Source organism: Grammomys surdaster, unplaced genomic scaffold (assembly GCF_004785775.1).
Source record: "Grammomys surdaster isolate TR1022 unplaced genomic scaffold, NIH_TR_1.0 146, whole genome shotgun sequence".
Lineage (NCBI taxonomy): Eukaryota > Metazoa > Chordata > Mammalia > Rodentia > Muridae > Grammomys > Grammomys surdaster.
The window spans coordinates 6,461,611-6,471,758 of record NW_021604604.1 but is presented as its reverse complement, the minus strand read 5'-3'; the positions used below and the strand labels follow the sequence as shown (position 1 = coordinate 6,471,758).

At 37.0% G+C, this 10,148-nt stretch overlaps 1 protein-coding gene across 1 annotated transcript in view; it reads left to right on the top strand.

Moving 5' to 3' along the window:
- The window catches only part of Malrd1 (MAM and LDL receptor class A domain containing 1), a 639,509-nt gene that overhangs the window by 269,416 nt on the left and 359,945 nt on the right, over window positions 1-10,148 (top strand). The window contains exon 23 of the mRNA XM_028764924.1: window positions 386-599. Coding sequence (XP_028620757.1) covers window positions 386-599 — 214 coding nt within the window. The remainder of the gene's footprint in view (window positions 1-385; window positions 600-10,148) is intronic.

Here is a 10,148-nt window from a genome sequence, read left to right as displayed (position 1 = left end):
TCTCTCTCTCTCTCTCTCTCTCTCTCTCTCTCTCTCTCTGCGTTTCTGAGAAGTAAGCAGTCTTGTGGTGGATGTCAGAGACAGCTCAGGGAGTGGACATGCACACATGGTTCCTGCCTGGGTTCTAGGTACTAAATGCTAACTATACATATATTAGGCAGTAGTGCTTATTTTCTTATATTCTTATATTCTTAGGCACTGAGTATAACAGATACTATGTTTTTCTTAACCACTCTGAGCCACTATCATCATGGTGGACTCTTACATTATGAGGTATCTATTATGAAAGTCAATCTAAATGTGATTGATGTCATGTTTGTTTGGATTCTGAACTTCTTGACAGCATGATGCTAATTGGATTTTCTTATTAATTTTATCTTTTTAGATTGTCTTTAGGGCAAAACGTGGTGTCAGTTACATAGGAGATGTGGCAGTAGATGATGTTTCCTTTCAAAATTGTTCTCCATTACTTAGCACAAACAGAAAATGCACCACTGACGAATTCATGTGTGCTAACAAGCATTGCATTGAAAAGGACAAACTGTGTGACTTTGTGAATGACTGCGCAGATAATTCGGATGAGACTGCTTTCATCTGTGGTAAGTGAACGTGTGTTTTTCCACTCTTTACTTGGCATTTGTCACTGAAACATAAATTTTAGGTAGATCTCAGTAGTAGATGCAGTCATATTGATTTAATTGTTTAAATGGCTTCCTTTCTCCTTCTCAGTACTTAACTTTGAATGTAATTTATGGATAGCCTTTTTTCTTTTGTTTACATGAAGATGAATGGTGGTAATTGGAGCTAAATTGGAAAATAAGTAGACAGACAGCTATTTACCATAGGAAGCAATGTGTTTGGAAAAAGAGGCCAAGCTCCCATTGAAGTCTATTTATATGAATTGATGAGTATGTGTACTGTCATAGATTGTAAAAGGCTAGCATTGATTTTCATGCACAATCTAGTGTGATACTTGATAAAGAAAATTAAATAGTGTTCTGAATATGTATTAAAATGATGGTGTCTTCTACCACAGTAGACGCAGAGTAACTCTGTAGAGCTGGTGTTTGAGTTCAGCTCATTCAAGACAGTATCTATTAAAAAGCCCATAGCTAAGAAGGCCATCTGCGCTCATTGAGGTGATTCTATATCATTGTGTGACACAATCTAAGTTTGCTTCATTGCACTGTAAAGGAGGTGAATATAGATTATCCAAATGAAGGTTTACAGGTCATTCTGCTGCTATCACTTCTGAGCTAGAACTGTCACGTATTATCTACTTTTTGCAACCAAACCTGTACTTTCAATAACAACTTTAGTATCAGAACCAACTGTTACATCGAACTATTTAAAAAGTCTTTATTTACTCACCTCTGCTTGATCATCATGTAAAGTCTTATAGGTCAGTGGGACAAATATTAGTGGTGTTTATCATAGGTTACCCTACCAACAGGACTAGATTAGGTTTCATCAAAATTCATACAACTAGTACTACATTGGTCCTAGTATCCAAGTACTTGGATATATTATCCATTGCTCTGTTTAAGCTACCAAACTACTTACTATATTCAAACCTGAATCTTTCAGATAAGTTATTGGACTGGGAGATGACCTGACTTGTAAAGTGTATGTCATGTAAACATGAGAACCTGAGATTGGATCCCCAGCATGCATGTAAAGGAAAATAATAGCACAGGTCTGGTGTAGGCTTATATTTTTCAAGACCTACCTTAATAAGGGTTTTTATATGCTTTAGCCCTCTTTTAACCCATCATCCACCAGAGGTAGTGGAATTCAAAGTTTAATAGGGCAAAGGAGGATGTGGGCCTGTTTAGATGTAGACCTTTGGGGGAGATTGCAGTCTTCATTGTCATGATAGCAACAGTCCAATTCACACAAATCAGTAGTAGTAGCTTGATCCAATTGAAAACACTATTCATATATAAGCAGTAACAGTTCAATCCAGAAGAAACCATGAGACTCTGCCAATCTGCCAGAGTCTGTGGCAGCATCAAGATGCCGCCAGAACACCACCAGAAGTTCTTTGGTGTGTTTCTCTCTATGAAGTCACAACAAATGATGACCAGCAAAGATTAGGAAGGTTAACCAATGCCACACAGCATCTTTCACTCTCTGTTGATTTATGTTTATATCCTACCCAAATATCACATGTTCTCTCAGGTGTCTGCTCTAGCAAAACATCACATTCCCTTTTTCCTGGTAGCTTCCAGAAAAGTATCATGTGTTTGTTCTCAGCAAAACATCCTCCCACATATCTGCTTCAACAAAAATATCCACTCATAAGCCAGTTTTCAGGAAAACATCACATAATACAACTGAGTCTCCAAAGAAACCAGAAATTTCCATCACCCAGCACTGGATGATGGAGGCAAGAGGATCCTTGAAGCTCATTGGTCAGGCAGCCTAACGTGATAGTGACCTCCAAGTTCCATGAGACACCCTGTATTAAAATAATAAGTTGAACAACAATTGAGAAAGATGCCTAATATTGACTTCTAGCCTCTCCGCTCATGTACACTCATGCATGCTCAGTGCTCAGTTCTCTGCACATGTATGCAGACATGAGCACGTACATACACTGTGTACATACACATTCATCTACAAAAATAGTTATTGATCTAGACGTTTCTTTATGTCACACAGATATTTGTTATTTGAATATGTAAAAACCAAACAAAAACTTATAAACCATGACAAAAATATTTGAACATTTTGTATTGAATATAGTATTTATTAATATGTAACTATTAATACCTTTTACCTTTAAATACTTTCTGCTAAACTTTAGTTAAATTTCACAGCAATAATTTTGTACTTTCTTTAATGACATTTTCATTTGAATAAAATACTAATTAAGTAATTTATTAGTTAAATAGAGTAGATATTTTTTGAGAAACACATGTAATATAGCCTTTGTCATTTAAAATGTATATTTTAATGTATTTCCTATACATTAATTTCCTACTGATTAATTTTTTTCTAGTGGCATTCATGCTTTAATATTATTAATATTTTAATATTTTTAGCATTTAGACAACTTAACAATATACTAAAGATGTGTTGAAAACTTTCTCACCTGAACATTCTTTTATATGAAACAGCCATGGAGATGGGTTAATCCTTCCTTCTTCTCCTTTCTCCCCTCCCCTCTTCTTTCTTCTCTTCTCCTCTTCCTTCCCCTCCCTCCCTTCCTCCCTTCCTCCCTCCCTCCCTCCCTCCCTTCCTCCCTCCCCTCCCTCCCTCCCTCCCTCCCTCCCTCCCTCCCTCCCTCCTTCTACCCCTCCTACCCTTCAATATTCAGAGCAGCTGAGATTACTTGCATTGGACATGTTTGTTCTTCTGAGATGGAGCCAGGTTGTTCTCAAACTTACTATATAGCTGAAACTGGATTTGAACGTTGATCTTCCTTGTTCACCTCTCAAGTGATGAGATTATTGAAGCAAGATATTGTGCTCACCTTTCAGAACATGTTTTATGGTGGTCACATTACTAAATGCTTTGAATTTTTAGTAGGCCTATCTGTATCAGAACATAAAATTAGGGAAGTAAAATTTACTCTGGAATAAAAGATACTGGAGTAGATACTGGAGTAGAAGATACTACACAGGAAAAAATATGTTTTCAGTACCTTAGTAGAAATGGACTATAAAATATTAAAATGCCCCCATCACACACAAAGTAACTATATTTGACCTAGTTCTAACTACAGAAGTGGGATACCCTTTTTCCGTAGCCTTGTTTATGTTTATTATAGATTTTAAACATGCATTAGATGCATTCCAAGTCTACTGATCTTGAGTGTTATATTTTAATTACAATGACTAGAACCTACTGGAAGAATTATAAGTACTGTTAATATCATGTATTGGTGTTCTACTTAGATCTGGAAGCATAGAAAGAAACAATGAAAAGAATCACCATAGCAACTCATTTCAGAAGTTTGGCTGCAACCAATTAGGTGTTTAGGCTTAAATCTACCTTTTTTATTGAAAAATTCAAATACACCTTGAATATGTATCACAGGTAAAGGAAATTTCAACCCCTGAAGCAACATCATTAGAAGTGCACCACCTACAAATAAAACAAAGAATGAAGCAGTCCACTTAGGGCATATACTGTGTCTGATCCTGGAGTAGAAGATTACATACTGTAATACATAACTTGTTGCCTTAATTTGCTGAAACTTCATATAAATGCTGAAATCAAAAATTTTCAGAAAAAATGAAAAGCATTTGCTGCTTTTGCATTTGAATAAAATTTTGAAGAGTCCCCCCAAATGATATGTATATCTAATATCTATAAATCCTTAGTTTAATATAATTGATATAAAGGTTCTTCAGGAAAACAATTACTATTTTTGCTTTCTATCATTTTATTGTATTTCACTAATCACTTCAGATAGAGGATTTGTGAGAAACTAGCTTCAAATTTGCTAGCTATTCCAGGCTGACACTAAACTTAGGATTCTTCTGCCTCAAACACTGTAAAAATAATGGGATTTAGCCATAAAACACCCTACTGAGCTTTATTGTAATATTTTAGTTGGAAATATATTATTGGTATTTAACAGCTAGTATAGAAGCAATTATAAAAATACTTGAATTTTGCCAAGTTATAAGGAAATGTATAACATCATTGAGAAGCTTTAGAATAATCTTTATTTTTTAATTGGGTATTTTAGTTATTTACATTTCAAATGTTATCCCCTTTCCTGGTTTCCCTTCCACAAATCCCCTATCCCATCACCCTTCCTCCTGCTTCTATGAGGGTGCTTCCCTATCTACCTACCCACTCCCACCTCACCATCCTGGCATTCCGCTACACTGGGGCACAGAGTCATCATAGGATCAAGGGCCTCTCCTCCTATTGATGCCCAAAAAGGCCATCCTCTGTTACATAGGCTGCTGGAGCCATGAATCACTCCATGTGTACTCTTTGATTCGTGGTTTAGTCCATGGGAGCTCTGGGTTGTCTGATTGGTTGATATTGTTGTTCTTCCTACGGGGTTACAAACCCCTTCAGCGTCTACAGTCCTTTCTCTAACACCTCCTTTGGGCTCCCCATGCTCAGTCCAATGGTTGGCTGCAAGGATCCTCTTAATTTTCAACATGCAGACAATATGCATATAAAGACAAGGAAACTATCTATTTAAACATTAAGTTAATTTCAAGGCCTTATATATGTTAAAGACATTATTATGTATTTGGAAATAGGCTGGCCTCAATTAGAAGATGGGATATTTTCCATTAAGTAGGATTTGAAAGATGTTTTAATAACTTATGCCCTTTCCACAAAAATACACACAATAAAATTAGGAAATGTTTTGAGCCAAAGAGTCATAAAATAGTTTATGACAAAACTTATGGGTCATATTAGGTAATATTTAAGTAATGTGATAAGAGCAGGTAAATGTTTTCATAACTCAGCTAAAGAATCAAGAGGAATAGTGAAAACTGAAGTATAAGAACAATTTTATAGATGTTTATAGAACAATTATATATCAAATAATGTATGAGTTCTGTAAACTTATACAGTAAATAAAAAGTTTACTCATGAGCCCATGCCACACTCTGCTGTTAAGTATAAAATATTCTCTCTGTGTAGGCATCTAAACACATAAAATTTTGAACTTCAATTTAAAGTTATTGGGTTAATATCTGGTAACATGACTCTTAACAGTACAATATTTGTGTATACTCTTTGTTAACACACAAATGTCCAGTTCTCTACCATGGTACATTGAAAAAAAAACAGGCCTTGATTGATTTACCTGTGAATGAATATTTTATAAAACTGTAGGCTTTAATAATATTTATCTTATTTATTTATGTTTCTTGTGTACATGCATGTGTATGTGTGTATGTCTGTCTACTTGCTGTGTGTGTATGTGTGTATGTGTGTGTGTGTGCATGTGTGTGTGTGTGTGTGTGTGTAAATGGAGCCCAGAAGTAGATACTGAATCGTTTAGAGATGAGATGGATTCTTGGGATTTGTGAGTTTTCCAGTGTGGGTTCTTGGATGAATAATCTGGATCTATAAGAAAGCATAAGAAAAAAATCTACTGGTCATTTAGCTGGACTTGTACATTTAGATGTTTTTATTCAATCTATTTGCTTATTTGTGACAAAAAACCTGCACTGTTTTGATAATGACACTTCACTGCAAGGCTTGAAGTCACTGACTTTGGTTCCTCTTTACTGTTCTTGACTTTTACCTTCTTCACATAAACATATGATCAAGTTGTCAGCAGCCATGAAATATTTCATTGGAATTTCATTGACTATAAAGATAAAATAGAATATGAAATAATGTTGTGCCAACATTTAGTACTCTTATCCAGAAATGTGGAAAATACTTCCCTGTGTTATTGTCTGATCTATCTACATACTGATGTGTGTACTGATAATATACTACAGATAGTATATTTAATGAAAAAGAAACTGTGCTCTACTGCTGACATCAGAAACAAACATGAATATTCTCTTTCACTCCCTTTTAATGTTAGACAGGATATATTAGGGCAATAAAGCTAGAAAAGGAAGTAAAATTGCTGAAGCAGGCTTACGAATATATAAAGGATGTCCTTTGGTCACGGTTCATAATTATTTTTATGCAGTGTTATATTTGACATGTTAATTATGCTGAAAAGTTTTACAATTTTGCTTTTAACGAAATTATAGGAAATCTTCCTAACATTTGTAGAGGTTCATTTACTTGTTAGTATGTTGGTACTGAGTAAACTTTTGCCTGCTTGTCAATTTTGACAAAATTGATTATAACATTCTTGCCTGAAACTACCAGGGATGGAAAGAGTCCAGAACTGTTTTGTGGGGCAGTGGGCTGTGAGAGGCAGTGAGGTACTTGGACAAGTGCAGGCTTTGAACCCCAGTGACCCTAATGGCACAGTAGGAGTTTGGCCTTGCTCCTGGGCCCTGGTTCCTTTCACTTATCCACAGCCCCTCCCAAAGAAAGGTTGTGGCCTTAGGTTACATAGCACAGTAGCACAGGTAGAAGGCTTGACTACAGGCCCAGGCTGCAAAGCTCTCAGGAGATCTCCATATTCATGGGTTACCTAAAGTCCAGAGAGCATAGCCAATTAAACATTCCTTCCCAGACCCTCCTCCTACTCACAAAAGGTATTTAAACTCAGGCTCGCCCTCAGGACATGGGGCACAGCTTCATCTACTTTCCGCCATGACAATAAACGTTTTAAGACCTTTTAAAACCTTTTAAGACCATGGACTTCCTCTGGTCTTTGGGGCCCACAGTGGAGAACTATAGAAGAGGCAGGCCTTCAACCAATGAGCCGCCACCTAATCTCCTGCTGGAGGAGCTCTCTGCATTCCAGCCAGGGAGGCTGCCAAATCAAGCAAGCTAGCCTAGCCAGCGAGTCACCACAACCAAAAGACTCACTAACCTGTGGGGCACCACTGGAGCTTCTCCCGCTCATTCCTCTTGGCTGTGGGCCGGTCCAGCCCGTATGTGCCCGCCCCCCGTCCTTCTGGAGCCTCTCAACGATGTCTGGGAGCCCAAGGGCTGAGATCAGCTGGTGTCCTGCAAGCCACCTTGGTCTGGAGACCCCTGACCCAAGATCTCTGCCCCTGCAGTACCTCAGACTTCGATCTCCTTATACACGGAGTCAAGTTCTCATAGCCCAATGTCCGCCCTGTGCTGTGCGGAGTGAACTCAATCAAATTCCTGAGCTTCTCCTCCCTTCACCCCAGCTGCGGTTCCAGACACCTGGGGGACAGATAAACGGGATCCACAACTCAGCCCAACAGGACCCATGCCCACACATGGACACCACAGCCCCACGCTGCTTTTTATCTTTCTGATCTTCCTTGGACCAGAAGATCCCTGAGGCATAACCCTATTAGGGCCAAAATGAATAGGAACCCACAGAAGCTAGAAGAGGACAATATCAGATTCATGGAGTTATCAGACGACTGAGAGGCACTATGTGGATCTGGGAATTGAACCCATGTCCTCTGAAAGAGTGGCCACTTCTCTCAACTTCTCAGCCATCTCTCCAGTCCTCTGTTATGTTTTTAATCATATTAGATTACAACACTTCTCTGCATAAGCCATGTGTTACATTCAGTTTCATTCTCTGTCTAAAACACTATATAAAAATTGTGTCACTCATGGCAATATGGCACTGCTGGATGTCCTTTGTTAGTTGTAAGATACTCTTAAGCATATATTGGACTTGTGTCACCAAAAAATCATGCTAAATTGAAAATATAGTAAAGTGTAACTAATATGTATTATTTACAAGCCATCGTAGCTGATTTGTGCTTTGTGCTATACTATAGAATAGAATCTGTGTGACCTAAATACTTAAGAGGCAGAGTTGGAACTATCCAGCATCATTAGAGAGACTCTTCCTGCATGCGACCTGTCCAGTGTGACCTCAAGTTCAATGCCTCAAGTCTGATTCTTGTTCACCATGTGTCTCTATGTAGCTTACAAAGTAAAAAACTAAGCCAAACCATCAAATGTTAGAAACCCCATGTTTCACTCCATCAAAGTGCATATAAAATCTAAGCAAATAATTTGTAATTAACACTTGCCACCTGACATATGAGTACCAAAATCTCTTGCCTTATTTGTGTGTTAAATATTGATTATTCTAATAAGCCAGATCCTGGAGAACACAGGAAAAGGAGAAATGACATGAATAATTTTGGAAGATGAATAATTTCTAGTAAAGGAAGTGGATGTGAGAGCATCCACTGCTTGAGAGAGGGGGAGAGTTACAGTTAAGTGCAAATTACTTCTGGAGCGAAGATGGGGAGATAATTAAGTCATGTTTAAGCACTAATCCCAACAATGGCTTTCACAAAGGTGATACGTCACCTTGAAAACAACTGGTGTGTTTTCAGAAACTTTATTAATCATGAACTGGGAATAACTTTTGCTTTCTTTGAAGATTATGTTAGAAAGTAGGTCAGGTATCATAATGTTAATAAGCCAGGTTTCCTGTGAAGGATCAGCTACCCTAAGGTTTAAGAATTCATTACTGAAGGCTGATGCTGAGTAGCTTGGAGCTTAGAAACCTTTCATTGTCTATTCAAAATTATCAGTGTTGATCCCTGTTCTTCCTTATGCAGTATTTTGCATTACATAGTAGCATATTATTACCCAAATTTTGCACTCAGATAATCAATAGAAAAGAAGAATTCGTATGTGCGGTATTTTTATTGATCTCTCCAATGCTTTGCAAATATAATATTCATTTTAAATTTTCAAAAGATTGATATCATCAGGGAATGTTTTTCAAAATACTATGCCCTAAAATCTTTTCATAAGCAAGCAAGCATACTTTCAGTAGAAGGTAATTGTGATGAATTTTAAGTTTGAGTTTATGTGTTATGAGTGCTTTTTATGTCTGCATGTGTATCATGTGTATGAACTGTCATGAAGGCCAGAAGAGGGCATTAGATATGGAACCTTGGTTACAGATGGTTGTATACCTCTGTGTGGGTTCTAGAAAGAGAATTCAGGTCCTCTGTCAGAGAAGGCTATGCTTCAAACCACTGAGTCATCTCTCTACCTCCAGAACATAATTTTCCAAACACTGTTAGCAAAAAGTATTCATTTTTCATGTTGTTATTATTGTTTGATAAAAATTACAAGGAAATAAGAACCTACAACCAAAGAAATTGTATCACAAATTCCTACTGAGATCATTGTCATTGACAATAGTAACTATAGATCATGCATGACAATAACCTTGGTAGGTACTTTTTCCCCAACTCCTAAACAATATAAGGTATTGTAACTATATTTATTCCTACTCTTCTCATGAGTATGAAAATACTAGTGACTGTTAATTTGTATTACCCTTAGTTCTAATAATATTAAGTACAATTTTCATGTTTTTTGATACAAACTCAGTAAATAGCTCTGACTTAAAATCTTATCATGTACCTCTGGCTGACTAGGAACTCATTATGTGGCAAGGATGGCCTTGAATAGAGATCTATCTGTCACTGCCTCTTAAATACTGAGATTTAGTGTGTGTGTGTTTCTGTGTTTAAAATTTGTACTTCCTTTTTATTAACATGCTTCTTTATTCCATTGCCTGTTTTCTAAGTAATATTTTTACCAACTTTTGAGACCTT